General features: G+C 31.3%; 3 protein-coding genes across 8 annotated transcripts in view; all 3 read right to left on the bottom strand.

Annotated features, from left to right (window-relative positions):
* Positions 1-2,063, bottom strand: part of LOC126848966 (follistatin-related protein 5-like) — a 38,971-nt gene extending 36,908 nt beyond the window's left edge. Inside the window, exon 1 of one of the 2 annotated variants that reach the window (XM_050590382.1) lies at positions 1,448-2,063. The gene's annotated coding sequence lies outside the window, so the exon portion shown is untranslated. The remainder of the gene's footprint in view (positions 1-1,447) is intronic. The other variant, XM_050590384.1, reaches the window with a different exon arrangement.
* A 1,090-nt stretch (positions 2,064-3,153) lies between these two features.
* Positions 3,154-19,831, bottom strand: part of LOC126848989 (kynurenine/alpha-aminoadipate aminotransferase, mitochondrial-like) — a 307,625-nt gene continuing 290,947 nt past the window's right edge. For 2 of the 3 annotated variants that reach the window (XM_050590420.1, XM_050590421.1), the window contains exons 2-10: positions 10,250-10,349; positions 9,505-9,670; positions 8,564-8,750; positions 8,052-8,168; positions 7,221-7,544; positions 6,483-6,609; positions 4,187-4,398; positions 3,922-4,025; positions 3,154-3,785 (exon numbers count right to left, since the gene is read on the bottom strand). In XM_050590420.1, the coding sequence (XP_050446377.1) occupies positions 3,957-4,025; positions 4,187-4,398; positions 6,483-6,609; positions 7,221-7,544; positions 8,052-8,168; positions 8,564-8,750; positions 9,505-9,670; positions 10,250-10,316 (1,269 nt within the window). In that variant the 5' untranslated portion in view covers positions 10,317-10,349 and the 3' untranslated portion in view covers positions 3,154-3,785; positions 3,922-3,956. Of the gene's footprint in view, positions 3,786-3,921; positions 4,026-4,186; positions 4,399-6,482; positions 6,610-7,220; positions 7,545-8,051; positions 8,169-8,563; positions 8,751-9,504; positions 9,671-10,249; positions 10,409-19,831 lie in introns of those variants that run through there. The other variant, XM_050590422.1, reaches the window with a different exon arrangement.
* LOC126848990 (uncharacterized) overlaps positions 14,909-19,831 on the bottom strand; it is a 69,450-nt gene continuing 64,527 nt past the window's right edge. For all 3 annotated transcript variants that reach the window (XM_050590424.1, XM_050590423.1, XM_050590425.1), the window contains one exon: positions 14,909-19,577. In XM_050590424.1, the coding sequence (XP_050446381.1) occupies positions 19,430-19,577 (148 nt within the window). In that variant the 3' untranslated portion in view covers positions 14,909-19,429. The remainder of the gene's footprint in view (positions 19,578-19,831) is intronic.

Raw genomic sequence — 19,831 nt, 5'->3', positions numbered from 1 at the left:
ATACGTATATACACGGATAGTATCTCACGAATGGGGCACGCGACCTCTGTGGTCAACGCGATTTATATAAACGTCCCACATACGCGCAAAGTCACGTTTTGCCGATGAAAAAAAAAAAAAAAAAAAAAAAAAAAAAGAGAACGAGAGACGCCAGAAAAGTGTTATCGATCCGGATACCCTGACGTTTCACCCGGGGGTTAAATTTAGTATTTATCATCACGTATTCCGTCGAGTCTCTCTACAGGTAGCGCCTGCGCCACACGGCCGTGTCACCCCGTCACGCGCATATATGTATGCATCTATGCCTCTGTTTTCTATTTATACGGCCGGCATGTAGCCGGCCGAACATATTTACCCTCTATGCGGAGACGCATTACGAACATTTGTCTATTTTTGTCATAGCAACCCGTCGTGTATCGATCATTCTAACGTTTCCGTAAATGTGGTCGCGAGAGTTCACAGAGACGTCCACAGCTTCGATCTAGGACGAGAAAAAAAGCTCTTTTCCCTACGATGTAATCCCATATAGATATGTGGCTTGCACAGAAAAAATGCACTGCTTTTGATTAATAATAATATTAGCAGCTCTCGCAATTACTCGATCTGCGCGTTTTATTCGCGCCTCCGCGAATTGTGAAAGCTCGGTATTTTCATGATCGCTGAATATCTACCTAAAATAATCTCATATATATATATATATATATATATATATATATATATATATATATGTGTGTGTATGTTGTATATGCATGTATATGCATATATGTATATGCATTTTTACGAAACAAATTTATGTTTTAATCATTGGATTTGATTATATTTTATTTTATTAGTTTAATTAATTGAATTTTATAGCGTATTTTGTCAAATAATAATAAACAAATATATACATATTTATTATATTATATGCTATAAAATTATACATATTATAAGTATCAGAAGCTAAGTTTCAAGATTTTTAATTTTTTTCATGCATAAACATGATTTTGTTCAAGATAAAATAAGAGTAAATGCATATTAAATATTTTTACAATTTTTCAATAATTATTTCCAATTTTTCTCTTATAAAATTTTACAAAATATTTCTGAAGGAAAGAACGTTAAGAGAGAGAGAGAGAGAGAGAGAGAAATGTTGTATCTGAAATTTGAGAAGAGAATGCAAGGAATGACAAAACGATTTAAGCGAGATTTTGGAATCTCTACGCTATGCGCGGAGATAAAATCGCTTGAATCGCAGCAGCTACGTTCACTTGCTGGGAATATTCCGGAAGGCAAATCATTTCTCTTTTTCCCTTTAAAAAAACTTTTAATCGAGAAAAATTATTCAAGGCACACGTATCGTATTCATGAAGATACTAAATTCATTGGATCTGCATTAAATGAATACGGGATTAAAAAGAATCGAAGGAAACGCATTAATACGAAGAGTCCAAGCAACTCGACTCACCCCGTGTTACTGACCTGACCAGTTTTAGTTCCGTCAGGATAATACCCTCGCCGCCACCGCAGTAAACACACCACCCGCCACTTTCGCTCCCACGACACTGTGTTCGATTACGTTCACGCAGCTTGGATTTTAACGCCGGTAGTAGTGGTGATGCCCATTCCCCGAAGGGCAAGAGTTGAGTTTAATCTGGCTGGATTCGAGCGAGACCGTGACCGTACGCGACTTCCTGGGGGTGCGATTAAAGCTGCGACACGTAAATCATCGACGTGAAATCATCGAGGATCCCGATCTTCATCGAACAAAGACTTCAAAAGACGAAGCGGTCGCGATTATAATCGAACATCACATTCGAACACGATTGTATAAAGGAACGGAAATGTTTAGCGGATCTCCGTAAGAGCGGAATAGAATTGGAAAGGAGCGAGTACGCAGGCCGGCGATTGTAAACAAAGGGATGAATATACCACGCGTTTACGCTGCGGTGCGTGCTTACGATATGTATGCGTGCGCGTGTATGCACGTGCGAGTACGAAGGTACGAGAGGGATCTTCTAACCGCGACGATGGTTTAGGGTGTACTGAAACGTTACCCCCGGAGAGGGTCGGCGTAGTGTCTAATCCAACATTACCTAACCACGTATAGCAAGGATGCCATGGAAACGGCACGTTTGCGCCTGCGTTGCGTCGTCGTCGTTGTCGACATAGATCGACTTAAACTTTTTTGGCAATTTCGCCGGTTACTTTGCAGAGAACTCGCAATAAAAGCCGCTATTAATTCTCTATAAGTGTCGCGCCGATGTAAGGGAGTAGGGGTAATTTGTCGCCCTCGAGGAAATGCGATTGGTGCGCGTTGACCCCCGGGTGGAAAAGAAAGGCAATTGCGAAGATGTGGAACAAATATTGTAGCAAATTGTCGACTATATAAGATCTTTTATTAAAGTTGCTTAATACAGCTATTCGATTAAAAATAATGGATTTTTTTTACCGCTGTAACGATACAGATCTCGATAAACGAAGAAAATGCGGGGGGAAAAAATAGTTTATAAATCATTCTATTTTCATCTTTTATTGCGATAGTACACTATTTCACTTATCTCTCTTATGGGAAAACTCGCGTGTTTACTAAATGTCAGATTTTTGACAGCATCCTGGATTGAAGCGACATCTCCTATCGATATCGCATCCTCGCCTCGGGGTGAAAGGACCTCTTGTTTCATTTAAGGATCGATATAGTTTCAGTTTTACACAAATACGTAACGTTAAAAGCATTATAACTGTCTCTCTTGTTTGTAATTTATTACAAAACATATGAAATTTAAATGCTAAGAAAATACATTTTGACAAGAAAATATTGATTTTTTTTCTATTTTTATTTAAATTTAATCAAAAAGTTTCTTATATCAAATAAAATTAAATTATGAATATAAATGGAGAGAAAAATTCACTTGTGAGACCCGTGTTTGCTTTATCGTAACAAATTACATTATTAAAACGTAATGCTATCAATCTAATTATAATATGTTTGTATTACGGCTCGCTGATAACGCAATGCCGTTTTATCTCTTGAGTTAATAGTTTAGAATAATGTCGGATCAATGGATTGCGACCTTAATTTTTCTAATGCATAAAAAAGCGTGCAATACTTTTAATTCTAATTTTAAATCTAAAAGAATGCAATAAATTAAAATAATATTAAAAAGATAAAAATATTTTTTGTACAAATTAATTATTTATTGAAATAATAAGACGTATTTATAGATGGTACATTAATGGTGGTACCACCAGATCAATATTACAAGTTCTGAGGGTTAAAGTCCTCTAGTTCTGGCTAAAATTACTCGGAGAATGTTGACGTTACCGACAGCTTTGAATAATTTGGTTTGTATACTTGAATAAATACTTGAATATTTGACTTATATGTAATTAAATTTTACAAGTTATAATTATATTTCATTGTTTCATAAAAATGTACATTCGTGCATTTACGATATAAAACACTGAACATTTCTATAATGGAAATTTGATTTATCTCACTTTATTTTGATAAAATAAATGTTATTATTAATTAATAAAGTATCCTTGCACATGAGCTATTTGTATATGAACAAAGCTAGATATTAAACCGTGCTCAAAAAGGTTTGTTAGTAAGTTACCGATTATAACTTCTCTCTGTGTAGATGGCATTCGACGTTTCAAAAGTGCATAAATACTCATGGTATTAATAATACAAATATATGCAAAATTTAAAAGTGAAGATATTTGCGAGATACTTAATACGATTATCTCTGTCTTCATTTCCTCAATCAAAGATGTATTTTCCAATATTTTATTGACAGCTTCTTCGAGATATATATTTTAAGACCATTTATTTTTAGAATATTCAGGAGATCATAAAACAGAAATTGTAGAGCAAATTATTGTAGAGTTAAAAGCTATTATTTTATTAGATAAAAATTATATAATAAAAAATAATACCTTTGAATATACAATACGTCTGATAATAATACTTTTCATATCGAAACGCCGTTATTTTTCTTTGCTACTTCTTCGCGTATTATTTTGGCCACTATAGAGAATCCCTGAAAAATGATAAAAAGTGTCTATGTATTAATTTTTTTTTTTTAATGTGATTGATATTACTCTGATCTGTTACTTTTACTATAAATGTAAATATACAATGCTTATATGCATATATATGTGCATTGTTATAAATAAAATCAGACTCAATAAATTTGCATACCTTGTCCATATCTTCTGGCGAGGCATAGCTAAAGCTAAACCTCAAATGTTGATTGGGTTTTGAAAGATCGTCGCAGCTAAAGGCATTTCCAGGAACAACGACGACACCTTGAGGTACGCATTTGTTCATCACCAAATCCAGTACATTATCTACACCTGCTAGCTTTACCCAAAGAAAGAATCCACCTTGCGGCACGTACCACTCTGCCAAACCTAAAGGTATATTAACTTTATATGTAAATATTTTAAAATTATTTTGTAAAATCCAGATTTATTATAGAGAATAAGGAATACTACATAAAATATTCAAAAAATTACTTATTACATATTACTCAACTGGTTTGAAATCGAACTTTCTTAAATGAAAATATTAAAACATTTTTTTAACATTAAAAATTTGCTTTTTCATAATTAACAATGTAAAATAAAATAAAGTTGAAGTTATATATTGATGCAGCTAAAAGTCAATGCTTATTTTTTTAAATGTGTATATAATTATAATTTATTCGTTATTTCAAATAAAAAGCACGCAGCAATATACGAATTGCATCGAGTGATTTAAGTAAAAGTCGCGATATACACACGTTTATTAATAATTTATTTTAAGTTCAAAGGACATGCAAACATTTGATTGAAATTTATCGCACAATTGTCGAAAGTCGAGCAAATTATAGTTTTTATTATATTTTTTGAGTTGTTCTCTCTCAATAATATAAATAAAATTCGCGTCGCATGCAAATAATGTCGAGAATACTGTGCAAAGTGTTGTGTGTAACAATTGCGAGTGAGTATAGAAGTGTCGTGAAGAAGCTGCAAAAGATAAACAAAAGAGCAGAAGGAGAAGGCCTGAGGAAACATCTCATGACGGCGGAACAAGTAAAGGAGAGGTGAGCTACCTATAACATATTTAATTGATTATTTGTCATTTATATGACTAATTGCTTTTAGGCTATATTCCGATATACACTGCCAATATTGGAAATCTATATATAATTTATGTTATTATACTATAGATTTTCTGAAAATGTCACATTGACATTTTCAGAACGTAGCATTCATTTTCATAGCAATTCATTTTATAATGTGTACATAAAATATTTTATTCTTTTATTTTAAATAAATAATAAAATATTTTTAAAACAGTAATTAACATATTTTTATATAAACAAATATATATTTATAATATTTTTAAATAATTATTTATATAAAAATATGATTTTTTATATGTCAGATTTTATATAAATAAATTTATAGTTTAACAAAATTTGTACACACAGGTTATATTATCTTCAAAATAAACTAATAAAGACTCTTATAAATATATCATACAAAGGAGACAGAAGGCAATCAAAAGGCAATGCGGTAATTTGTGCGCATATATGTTTTATTACAATCAAATCTCATTGATATTTTAATTATTTAATAAATGATATTTAATAAATGATAGATATAATCACAAAAAGCGTACGTTTCGGTTCTTTTTTTAACCATTTTCAGCGCAATTATAAAGTATATAGAATATATTATATTAAAAATGTAACACAGCAATAATATGTAGAACAGAAGTGAGTCATCCATGTTGTACAGAAGGCAAATATACGGATGTTTGATTTTATGCTTATATGGATGGATCGATAAGTTACCAAACTTTGAAAGTCACGCCGTCTTATTTGTATATAAACATCTCTCTACTCTGACATTCTATTTCGAACTTCCATGTATAACATTTGCCGTCTGTACAACATGGGTGACTCACTCTTGTCCTGCGTATTATTGCTGATACATTTTTAATATATTCCATATACTTTATAATTGCGCTAAAGATGGTTAAAATAAATATTAAAAAGTACGCTCTTTGTGATTGTATCTATTATTTTATTAAAATATTAATGTGATTTGTGATTAAAATATCAATTTGATTGTAATAAAACATGCGTACAAATTGCGTTGTCATAAAATCTTGTTTTATTAATAAATAAAAGTTAAAATAAAAACTGTAATTTATATGCAATAATTATTTAAAAAATTTTTTTTAAATTATTAATTATTTTAGATGCTGTTTTATAATATATATATATATATATATATATATATATATATATATATATGTATGTATGTATATGTATTTTATAAATTGATGTTGCTGCAATTTTGCTATTGCATAGAGCTTGTTCAATATAAACCAATTAAATTTTTGACCCAAAAACAAAATCAGTTTTGATATTTTAAAACGATTGATCTCCAATAAAATTAATTTTAAATTAACAATAAATTATTTGAATAAATTTTTGAAATACCAGTTAAATGTTTTTCAACCATGGCTAGCATTATGTCACGTCGCTCCCGATAGAACTTTTGTATATCTTTGAAATGTTTCTCGAATTCTTGCGGTTCCCAAGCTTTGAAGAGTTTGTATAGAAGCATCTGTGAAGCAGATCATTATAACAGACCATTATAAATCAACTTGTCATATACTTAACAACATAACTTCACCTATAAATTTATATTTTTTCAAATATTAAGAATAAAACATCGAGGTGTCATAAAAAGCAAAGTAAGATAATCGTAATAAAGAATTTTCTTTTTAAAAACATTTATTATAAATATATTTTTATATATAAATTTAATATATTTATATTAATTAAATAAAAGTAACTAAGTCAAAGAAATAAAAGAATATTAAAAGGTAAAAGAAAGATAAAGATAATATTATCAACTATACGTGTAAAATAATTTTGAGATTATTATTTGATAATTAATTATATTAGCAATAAATTATTAGCAATGATTCTTATCTTATAATGATTACGATTGCATGAAATGTTATCAAAATGCTTTGATACATTCTATAAGCCTATTATTCGAGCAATTTTACAAATTATATATTATATAGTTAGATAATATACTTATATTATAAATAATTTATAAATTATATAAAAATTTATATATATATATATATATATATATATATATATATATAAATAAATTAATTTCGATAAATAATAAAATTAAAGAACAAGTATTAAAACTCTTACTTGGGACAAAGATGACGCGTGTACGATAGAATTATCCATATGAATAACCAGCTTTTTCACAATTTCTTCGTGGGCTGTGATGGTCCCAACGCGAATCCCAGCGCTCATTATCTTGCTGAACGAATCCAATCTGATTACACGACCGTCAGTGTCGAGGGAGAAAAACGATGTGGGCTGTTTATCTAGGAAGTGAACGAAGTAGTAAGGATCGTCCTCGACGATCAGAAAGTTGTATTTCTGCGCCAATTCATACACTTTTCTTCGTCGGGTCTCCGACAAGACGGCGCCTGTAGGATTCGCTCCCGTCGGATTAACGTAAAGTAACTGGAAAATTTAGTAAACTACGTATATTTTTTGATGAATAGAAATAATATTCCAATGTTGGATTTGTGATAATTTTAATTGCACATAATGAAATAAGTAAAAGAATATTAAAAGATAAAAGAAAGACACTATTATCAAGTATACGTGTAAAATAATTTTGAGATTATTATTTGATAATTAATTATTAGCAATAATTCGTATTTTTTAGGGATTTATACGATTACATGAAATATTATCAAAATGTTTTGATAAATTCGATAAGCATATTGTTCGTGTAATTTTTAATTTATCTCTCCTTATTTTCAGTAGAAATGTTAAAGTAAAAAGAAGTATTAGAAGTATTAGAAATATTGAATTAGAAAAGTATAAAGTACAAAGTAATATTTTGCAAATAAAGGTTTAAGGATTAAAATTGAAGGGCCAAGATAAATAATTATTTTCTCATTACTCTATACATGTTTTCGAGAAGAGATATATCTTATTCAATATGTAAATTTTCTGACTCACTTTTGGCATCGGTCTACCAGTTGAAAGTCTTTGCTCGCATTCTTTGGCGATCTCTTCGGGAATAATACCATCGGCATCTTGATTAATCTGTATAATATCTGCTGATAATGGTATTAGCTGCGAGTTAAAACAATTTTTTTTGAGACTTTATTTGAACAATACATATACTATAATTAAAAAATAAAAAAAAATCAGATATTGGCAGATTTGATTAAAAATTCTTTGCGCAATTATATTTGCACGATATAAAATTTACGATTTTACTTATCAATCGTTATTTAGATATCAACGTGTGACTTCGTAATTTCGCTGCTGCGTATCGACCAGTGAGTGAAAAACTTTTGTTTTATATGGTAAAGAACGCCAAGTATATACGTCTTAAGTTTTCGTTTCTTGAATTTTTTATAAGTTTGGATTCTTTTTTATGTACTTGGCATGTGTTACCTTTTTTATAGAAGTTTTGTTTATTAAAACTTGTTACTTTTTTGTGATATTATTTTAAAACTACGAACCGCTCCGATTACTCCGGTATATGTTGGCGTTTGGACTAAAATTGGATCATTTTTGTCGATTATCATTTCAAAGACTTTATTGCAACCATCCAGGGAACCGTGCGTGACTGCAATATCCCAATTGTTTTGCATTGGTGTATGCCATGTTTTCTGGAATTCCTTCCATTTTTCCAATAACGGCTTATAACTTGAGAAAAATACACATGCACAGATACGTGTGTTAGAAATGTGATAACAAAAATGATAAATATTCTTTATTGATAAATAAATATATATATATATATATATATATATATATATATATATATATATATATTTATTTATTTATTGATAAAGCAATAAATATTTGTTCTTTTGTACGTTATATATATTGTGACAAGTAATATATATAAAATTTATAATAATATAATAGTATAAATATGTATATATAAAAAAAGATATTGCATAAGTTAAAAAAATTTTTTATTAAACATTTATAACATAGATATAAAATGTAAAAAATAATAATGTTAATTTACATAAAAATCGGTTAATACATTAAAAAAAAAACTATAATTTTGGTCATACTATAATTCATTGATTTGCGAATCATATACCAATCTCGCTGCATTTCTATTTCTATTATAATTTTTCGATTTAACTGTGTGCTATATTTATAGTTCAAAAATTATTGAAATTCTGCGACAAAGCAATATAGCAATTTTTGATAAATAAATGTGTAATAATTTATTTGATCATATCATTGGTTTTTTCAGCATACAAAAATATTGAACGAAATATCGAGTTAGAATATTTGAATTGATAATAGAAAAATTAATTTCTAATTTGATTTTTAATAAAAATTAGTTTCTTATTTTTTGTTTAAAAAACAATTTGAAAATAACTATACGCTTATTAATATTATATTTTTGTTATGCATTAATTTATTAATATTTACTTACCCTTGTGTAGATCCATATTGCAACGCTGTAGTCAATTCATTCCTGCTAAATCTTATTAAATTGTCGTACTTGTATGCCACAGAAATATCTTTGACAGGATACGTAGCGGCGTTTGGCATACCAGCAGCAAAAGTTATACAGTTTGATTGCGATATGTAGAGATCATCTAATTGGAAATTAAAAAGTGATACATTAATAGTCAAGAATATCCGTGCATTTGATTAATTTTGTTTAGAAAAAAATTAAATGATTTAAGCAAATAAAATAAATGTTTTTGCGTTTATAATTTTCGTTTATTATATTTATTCATTCAAAGTTTTGTGCGTTTTGAAATTCAGATTTGCAGATTTTTACCTTTGTTAAAATTTTGAAATGTATAGAAATAATAATAGGGAGCATATATCGTCTCTATTATTATATTTCTACAGATTTTATTATCATGAAAAGTATATATTTCCAAAAAATCTAAATATACAATTATAAAATGCATTAGTACCGCAAAAAAAGTCTTAAGAAAATTTTATTATATGACTCAATAATGTATATATTTGCTTAAAATTAAATATATCAAGTTTGAATATTTTTATTCCTAATGTACAAGGAAGCAATCGTATAAAAAATATATGAGCAAAAATATACGATATTATATAAAATTATGAAAAATTGGAGATGAATATTTTTATACGTTTTTGTATAAGATTTTAAATGGATAAATACAGAAAATACAATATATATGATAACTTACTCAATCGCCTAATTAAGTTGGACTTCCGTTTATTGGCAATTTTAGAAAAAAATTTAGTAAAATCCATGATGAGTTATATCGCGCGCGGTAACTGTCGGCAATTGTGCTTATTCTCTCGCCGACAACTCCCGTGGTTATGAATGCTATCGCACACTAACTTGATTAAATGTATACAAAAAAGGTTATCATATCAGCTCGCATGATAAGACGAGTTCTAGTGAATATGCTTGAGAGACCTCATGACTTTATCTGTATTTTTTAATCAATAATACGTGTTAACAAAATAAGCATAGCAAATAAAAATCACGTCATTTAATGATGCATCTAGTTATAAAATTACAAAACATCTCTTGGATTTTGAGCAAGGTCAATTATTATGCCGTCGAGGCGTTGTATCAAAAGATTATATGCGCTATAAGGCACACGTTAATTAAATTTTTATTATTGAATATTTAATATTGCTAATAAATTTCCTCTCATTTGCTAGAAAATCAAACATAATCCATAAAAAAGTAATTAAAAATTTACAAATTAATATTAAAATATTAATTTGAAAAATTTATTATGAAACAAATTTTTTTTGCTGTTAAAATGTGTTTGGAAGGAAGTCTCAAGTTTTCATTCCTTATGGTGAAACGATTCCGATCTGTATATAAGATCATCAATATTTTGAATTATAAAAACTAAAATAATAATACAATATTATTAATTATAAATAAATAATAAAAAAGATTTTATTATTTTATACTTTAGAAATTGATTAAATTCTAATAAAATTTTGCTATTTATTCGTTGCACTGTCAAACAGTATCGATGAGATGTATTAAAGGGACAATAGAAATTTTGAAATATACTCGTAACATTTATTCTCCAATTTATTAACATCTTGTACGTGTGTGTGGATGTGTATGTGTGTGTGTGTGTATGTATATGTGTGTATATATCTGTTTGTGTGGATGTAACCACGTGTACTTGTAAGCGTGTATGTCACTATTTCCATCGCCTTTGCTGTTTTTTTTTTTTCTTTAACACTTCGGATAACATTTTAACTTATTATATTATGCTGCCCGATAAACGCTCTATTCGATATCGATCGATCGATCGCGCGCTGATCGGCAGTCGGGTGGATTTTCGATCGATCTTGGGTAAAAAAAAGAGCCATCGACGTCGAATAGAACATTCGGCATTTCGGGTTTTGTTCCGGCGACCGACAAAACGGGGCTTGTGTTCACGCATTTTATTTGTCGAACATAAATTTAATATTATGTTTAGTCTATCTATTTTTCTAATTGATTTTTGCAACTGGCTCGATCGAGTGACGTTCAATCCGATAATAGCGAAAAACGTTGCCGATGAAAAAATAAGAGAAGTCAAAGTTCTCCAACGAACTACTGACATAGTCTTGCAGTAGGAAATTTGACAGAGCTAAAATTATCTCTCATGAAAGATAAAAATAAAGACAATTTTTCGATTTAAATAAATTATGTCAATATTTGGATAAAATTTCATTAGCCATATGATTCTCCAATTTCTAGTTTTAGTTGTAAGACATCGACAATTCTTACTCGATGCGCATAATAGTTTTAACATTTTTATGATGGCCATAAAATATATATACATATATTTTTCTATAAATTCTATAGGTTACCGAGTGTTGTGTGGCAGTTAACACATTGCGCGTTGATTGCTTTATTAACGCACTTTTCTCTAAATTTTTAACTCTCTCTCTATCACTTTTCTATTAATACACACACACACACACACACACATATATATATATATATATATATATATATATATATACATATGTATATGTTTCTATTACATTCTTAAAAAATACTTTTTTGGGAAAATATATCTCGTAAATATCTTACAGTTGTGTCTCTTATTGGAATAATAATTGTTAAATGTTTTTGAGTGAAGGTGAGAGAGTTATATTCTAATTTTAGAATATTTAGTATTTGTTTGTTAAGAAGTTAATATATATATATATATATATATATATATATATATATATTATATTTAATGACATATAAACCTATATGTTAGACATAATACGTTTAAATATTTTTCCTTTACAAAAATAGGCCCCCGTATATTAAAATACACAGATGCAAACAGATAAATGCACAGTAATATTGCAATTTAATTCTTTCGAAAAAGACAAATTAAAATTTATTATTATATAAATAAATTATTATTATTTTTTTGTTTTGAAATTATTATTTCGACAATAGTTTGAAACAAAAAAATTGTGCAAAATATTTTGCAAATTATAATATAACTTATTTAAAATGTTATATACAATTTTTGCTTTAATTTTTTTCGATTTCTATTGTATATAAAAAAAGTAAGTGAATTATATATATGTCATATAATTAAATATATTTAATATTATGATATTTTATCATATAATTGAAGAAAACTTTGTGTGTTTAAAAATTATAAAAAATAAATATAAATATCATTTAAAATAAAATATATCTCGCGGTCGAAACATAATATAGCAAAACATAATACATAACAATATAATACCCGTTTACGGCTATTTTCGACGTCGTCACTCGTGCCAAATTGTACGAAATACATTGTAAGCCCGTCGTGTCGGTCGACGAAATATATCTCTGTACCGTTTTTGAGGCCGTTGCTGTACGCTGTACGCTGGTTTTCGTTATCATTTGTCTCGCGTTTTCTCGCATCCCCGCCAAGTCCACGTCACGTCTTCTCGCAATTAATACGGTTCGCAATGGAACTATTTACAAAACGGAACACTTAACGACTGCGCCTGCGTTTAGTTTATCGCGAGCTAAATTTCGTCGCTTTTTGTTCCTTCTCTTTGTTCTACGATAACGCAATTAATGGGCATATGTATCACGCGCATCCTCTCATTACTAGCCGACACGTTCGCACGGATTCTCACATCACCGAATTTCAGAATTGCGGTTTCTGAGCGACCCTCCTTGAGAGTTTTAGATTAGTGATTTAACTGAAATTTCGCTTCTCGAAAACTGGGTGCACGTTTCAAAGCCGCACGTTTGCATTTCGCTAAAACCAACAATATTCAAAAATGACCAATGTCATTACGTTTCCACGTTTTCGTATTTTAATTTTCTCGGATCTAATTAAGAAATTTAATTTAGCAATTGATAGATTGATTATAATCTTTGACATGTATTATTACAATAACGTTTTTCAAATTCGCACAGTAATTTTGTATTTGATTTAAAGAAAAATTTTATTTCTTTTTGTATTCTTCGTATTTTTCGAAACATTCCACAATATAATATTACGTAGCATATAATGTCATGTAAGAAATATTAAATTATTTTGTTTAATAATATATAATTTAGGAAATGCTATTTTATTATTTTAAATTTACTGTTAATTTTTTAACTAAATTAGCGTTACAAACATGCGTCTTGTGCACCAATGTGAGAGTAGTGAGTAATCAGATACGTAATTAGATACGCAAAGATAAAGTTTTGTTTTTAATAATAGATAGAGCATATTTTTTAAAAGAAATGAAATGAAAAATTTGAAAAAGAGTCAAGTCTATCTATTATCTTAATCTATTATGCGTTTTGCTAAGGAATTGTAAAAGAAGACGTATCTGACCAAGTTTAAACATAATCACCTGAAGATATAAAGAAAATATATTTTCGTGTACATTATATCAATTATAAACGATAGTATAGATAGAACATAATATATTTTTTACGCAAAAGTTGAAAGAATTGCCAAAGTTTTAATTTATATTGTCCGCATTTATATATACAGGGTGCAAGTATCATTTATGCATATTAGTTTTTTCTCTAAATGCTTCAAACGGAAATGAATAATAAAAAAAAGTGTTCACGTTTTAAAAAAACCTCTGCATTGTGATAACTCTATGTGTCTATGTATAATGATTCACCCAGTATATATAAAAAATTATTTGAAACATAATATTTATCCATATTCGCTTTTAACATCCCTAAATTCTCACGTTATTTTAGACGTCAATCCAAAATTTTTATAAATTTTTATAAATTTATAGAAAAAAATGCCGATAAAATATATATATATATATATATATATGTATATATATAAAATTGACATCAATTTAAGCTCATCAAGAGTAATCTCTAAAATAATAATAATAATAAATGAAAGAAAAATTAATTGAAGAAAACTTTTTGCTAACTCATGTAAATCTTTACTTTGGCACAATACATATAATAATGGGCCTAACGAAAGAAATGTCAAGAATTAATGAAGAAGAGTAACTGTTGATTGATATTACGCGACGAGAGCGCAACAATAATATAATTTTTTTCTTAAATAATGCTGTCCGAATTAATCACTCGAAACTTGAACAGTATTTTTAATGCTTTGAAGATAATTCTAATTATTACTTTTAATGATTATTATATTTAATGAACGTCCTTGTCAATATCAATCAACGGGAAGAGAAGGCGATATTCTGAAATGAGAAATCCGAGTTGAGAGAAGATTGTACAGTCGTGTGTATAGAAGTGCTTAGTGAGTCTAGGCGCGAGTTGTAGTAACGGCTCCTTACTCTTAAAGTATCTAATGTCGAAGAGTAGAAAAATTATATAAAAGTACGAAGGTCTATAATCGTTAATATGAGAGAGGTTCCGTGCGACCGCACCATTGCGGTTCTTAGTTTTTTTTTTCTCTATCTATATTTAGAAAATATTCAGTACACGTGATGTAAAATACTGTTTTTGAACAAAGCACTATTCTTGAGCCAAAGATCGATTAAAATGCGACTTATTCGCGAATAGAAAAATGGCTGAGAAACAATTCTTGTTTCATTTGTAGATAAGTTTAAAAAGCTTTAATCAAAGAGAATCTCTTTAGAATTTAAATGCAACGAAAGTTTTGACAATTCTTGCGTTATTACAATACATCTTTCGTCTATTGTAATGCGCTTTTATCTATTATTATTTTCTATTTTCCTCTTCACTTTTTCTCTTTCGTGAAACTCAATTTCAAATGTCTCAGCTATAGAGATGAAATCGAACCGAAAGAGAACACGCGTAAACTTTTAGAACGATCAGATTCCTGGCGACGTCGCGCGGAAACACTCCTGAGAAGGAGTCACTATACGAGGGAAGAGAGAGATGTGAGGGGGAAGAGTGAGTGGCCGATGAGAGGATAGTCAGAAGAGAGTGTATATTTTTCTAAACGACGATGGAAGAAGTGCAGCAGAAAGGCACCGAAAGAAGGTTCACGTGGTTTTTATGAACGTTGTAGACGCTAAAAATCAATCGACACACGAACTCCGTGTACAGTCTCTAAAAAGTCTCTCGCATACTCGCCTCCCTCTTTTTTGTTTTTTCTTTTTTTCTTTTTTTTTTATATACATATACACATGCATATATACGTTTCGCCCGCCTAAAGTCGCGCTAAACTACTACTCGTCACGCACTCACGCATTCATTCGCGCGTATATATATATATATATATATATATATATATATATATATATATCCGCATGTACGTACGTATCATGTATTCTCGGCTCTCTTTCTGAATCTTATACTTCAACTAGACACTGTTTGATTGTTACATTTTGGCAATTCGGCAGCACTCGCGAAGTTTTCAAGCTCCTTGTCTCGCGCGACTACTGGAGCGACGTGTTGCACGCAAACGCGCCGCTGAAAACCTTGTTCTCTATTAATGAAAGTCTGACGAGAATAGGGATTCATATTTTATACTTTGCTCGTAATCGAGGAATAATCACAGCAGATATTAGCTTCGCTATTTCAACAGGGATTAACAACTATGACCGGTTCCACGCTAGATTCTTGGCATTCTTTCGAGATTTTCAAAAGCACATATCAAATAGACAATAAAAATAAAAAAAGCTCTAATAATTAATATACGACAAAACAAAAAGACGGACTAATGAAAGCCTAGCGCATAAAACAGCGCAAATAAAAAAAAATCAAAATCTAATTGGAAGTTGAATTAAAGGATTTTTTAATTTAAAATTTTAGTTTTTTTTTTATTTGCGTGTTTTTTTTTTGCGCTCGGCTCTCACTAGCTCGTTTTTTCCGTTATGTTGTATATTTTAAATAGACATTTTTGTTTAATAATCATTTCGGGGGAAAAAGTGGAAATGATGATGTTTAAAACAATATTGTCCAAAGGTTTAAAGATTTTGATCAGAACTGTATTCATCAGCGTGTCGGCGTGTAGCAAAGCGCACCTTCCGCGTTAATAATTCTGTTTTATTTTTCTACAGCTGCGTTCGCAAAAACTTCGCCCCCTGTCACTTTTTCGCAAGCAAATTATTGGCTCTTTATACGCATATATATATATAACAATGATTCAATAAGGCATACAGTATCCAATTAAGGACTTCTCTCTATTTATCATGAAACTTTTGTCGATCGTATGTGTATCCCTAAAAGTTTAGACATTTCTCTCTCTCTCTCTCTCTCTCTCACTCTTCGTCTCCAAGAAACTTTCCCGTAATCTCTTAGGTCCGCAAAAGGTTGACGTTTTCGCCTAATGGTCGAGAGTAACGGATAGCCGTATATAAATTACTAAAGGGAATTACATGAGTGTCTATAGAGAGTCACTCGAGTATACATTCTCTCGTACTTCTTGCGTTAGTGGTTTGTTGGATACGTTACCTCCGGGGCAAAGTTTGGAACGCAGCCAATGTAATATAAAGTCTCTTCTTCGCGTAGACGACGTTTAGAGTCTCTCGCTTCCCACCGTTTTTCTATCAATCGGGGATTTTTTTTTTTTCGCCGTCGTATATGTACACCTATCTAAAAGTAACGTTCGCAGAGCACTGCGTGCGTCGGCACCTGTTACATTATATGTATATATATTTTTTTTTCTCTCTCTCTTTATTTCATCCCCATTTTATTATAATAACCTATCGGTTTTCGTGTCTTATTCATCTACTATACAAACTCCTGGCAGAAGAACGGTAGATAGTCCTCATGCGCTCGTTTTTCTTTTACGTAAATGTGTTTTACTGTATATTTTTTTCTGCTCTTATTTTTATTCATTTATCTCGTCATGTGCCTGGAGGGGTTTTGCCGGTGATATTAGCTTCCGCGATAAAGTCTCCGGTAGAGATAGAGGGCTACGGGCCCCCTCTGATTAAACTACGTTTTGTCTTCTTACCGAAAATAGACACGCGACATGTATAAATTGCTGTCGTCAACGATAAATTTCTCTTGTTTATCTCTCTTTCTTTTTTATTTTCTTTACACCGTTCTAACATCTTGATAAATTCGATTTTTTACATTCAGCGAGCTTCTCGTCTCAGCTAATATCACTGAATTAACAGATATTAAGAATGAAAGTAATTTCCTCAAAATAAATTTTTCTTTAGATTTTTTCTAGATTGATATATTACAGGCCTGATTACGGGGCGTTGCGAAATATCCAATACTGATTGATATTCTAGTGAAAATTTGCTAAAGAAACTTTACGGTGAGATAAATAAAGATAGAACGTCTCGCGAAGGAAATTTCGGTTTGTTACGGCCGGTGATAATCGTCCTGTTTCCGGTTCCCCTCCATCCAGCACGGCGTTTATCTATCGTACGCAAGAGGGTTATAGACACGTACACGTACACCCAAAACCTTACAACAGAGCTTACAAGATTACACGAAATAGAAATACGTTTTGTTTCCACGCATTAGGGAAATGTCGGATCGAACCCGGCGAATCGACGATTTCTCGTCGGGAAAATCTCGGCGTGACGTTGAAGATCGATTCGACGGTTTCGCGTCCGAACGAGACCGCGTGCAGCTTCCGTTTTCTCACGCTTCTCTTTCCCTTTGTCTCTCACTCTCGTTTGCTCTCTCGCGTCGTTGACAATCACATATTACACTGACAATCGAGTGTCGCGCGCGCGCATTAATTATTGTTTCCGCGAGAAGCATCACGATCAGTCCAACGAGCTTGATTATCGTCGCGCTTGTATAAAAATAATTCCCTATCTCCCCGCGGCATCGTCGATCGGTGCCCCCCTCCCCCCTCCCCACCACGCTCCTCTCGTCGCGGTTCCTTCGACTGTCTCCTGAGTTTCTCGCCTTCACCCTGATCGATTGGAACACGAGTTTCTCCGCTCGTTTCTCGGATTTTTTTTTTTTTTTGTGCGATATATATTTATAGATCACCCTGCGTTTTCTGAATCCCAGATTCGGTCGCTCGAAATCATTTCAATTTCTCTCGATTGGCGTCACGGACGCCAATGGAATGTCCAAGCGAGGAAGTGCATTTGCTTGCTTTCGTTGTTAAATGAATCACGAATGTGCGCCGACGCGTGTCTCGAGGGATGCTTGTTGTATAAAGAAATGCGGCTGAGGAAATCAATGAAGCCGGCCGATATTCTTCAAGAAGAATGAGATCGCGATAAAGTGCGATTCTAGATAACTTGTGGGTCGCGATGCTGGTGGCTACGGGTTCATATAATTAAACTTAAATATCAGATTAAACCCGCCATTGTACACATTGTTCGCCAACTTAGCCTGGAGAGTAGACAGACGTCTCTGAAACATGATCGATAGATGAAATCTTAGGTAGATTTTGTGAGCGTCTTCTTGCTGCGGGTTCTCGAGACGCGCATTTCTTTGGAACCGGCGAATAATCTGATCCGAGTTCCGACCGGTTGCCACGGAGAGTATATATTATACCGTCGACGTGAAATTCGTTTCAAACCAGCCTTAAGAGATGAGTTTGCTCCGGTTCCATGTACGATTCTCGCCGCCGTAATATCGAAAATCTCCGATATTTCTCCGCGAGCAAAAATGTTTCTTCCCGTCCTTCTTCCACACGTCTCCGTCCCTTCTTCCTCGATTAACTTTCTTGCTTCTTTTCTTCATTGCTATTTTTTTCTAATAGTGTAATGCTTGTTTTTTAATTTTGCTGCGTCAAAAATTTTTATAATAATTTAATATCGACCATTGGCTGCATTATAGTTGAAATTGGCTGATTTAATGATTGAATCTTCTACGATCTTCACGCTTAAAATATATTCAATGATGATAAAAGAACCAAAGAGAGAGATTATGATTAAGGATAAAGGATCGGATGAGGTTCACGTTTTGGGCAAATGATTTCCTCGAATATCGACATTCTGGATTTAGCTCCGTGTCTTGGTAAAAACAAGTCGAAGGACATGCTCACAACAAAAAACGCATCCTAAAAGAGCGTTTCTTGGGACCATATTGGCGGGATTGATGACAATGGTGCTGGTGGTGGTCTATGCTTCAGCTCGATCGGCGGTGAACACGGTGGAGATCCCACGCTACTCCGACTGCTACTGGTCGTCGTTGAGGCTGGTTGCGCCCTGTCATAGAAAGTTTATTAATTAATGAAGAAAATAAAGAGGACTCTTTGATGCAAAAGAAAAAATTTGCAAAAGAAAAAAAAAGATAATACAATTAGAACCAGATCAAAACTACAATAAATCAAAACAATCTCTTATAACAATCTAATTAACAAGAATGAAAAAGACTCATTTAAATCGCGAAAGGAATGGGAAGAAAATACATTTGCAGCTAAATAGAAACTAGAGCGGATTGAAGCGTTGATTATTAATAT

Source organism: Cataglyphis hispanica, chromosome 4 (assembly GCF_021464435.1).
Source record: "Cataglyphis hispanica isolate Lineage 1 chromosome 4, ULB_Chis1_1.0, whole genome shotgun sequence".
Lineage (NCBI taxonomy): Eukaryota > Metazoa > Arthropoda > Insecta > Hymenoptera > Formicidae > Cataglyphis > Cataglyphis hispanica.
The sequence above is the reverse complement of the archived record's forward strand: the minus strand, read 5'-3'. Positions and strand labels throughout refer to the sequence as shown.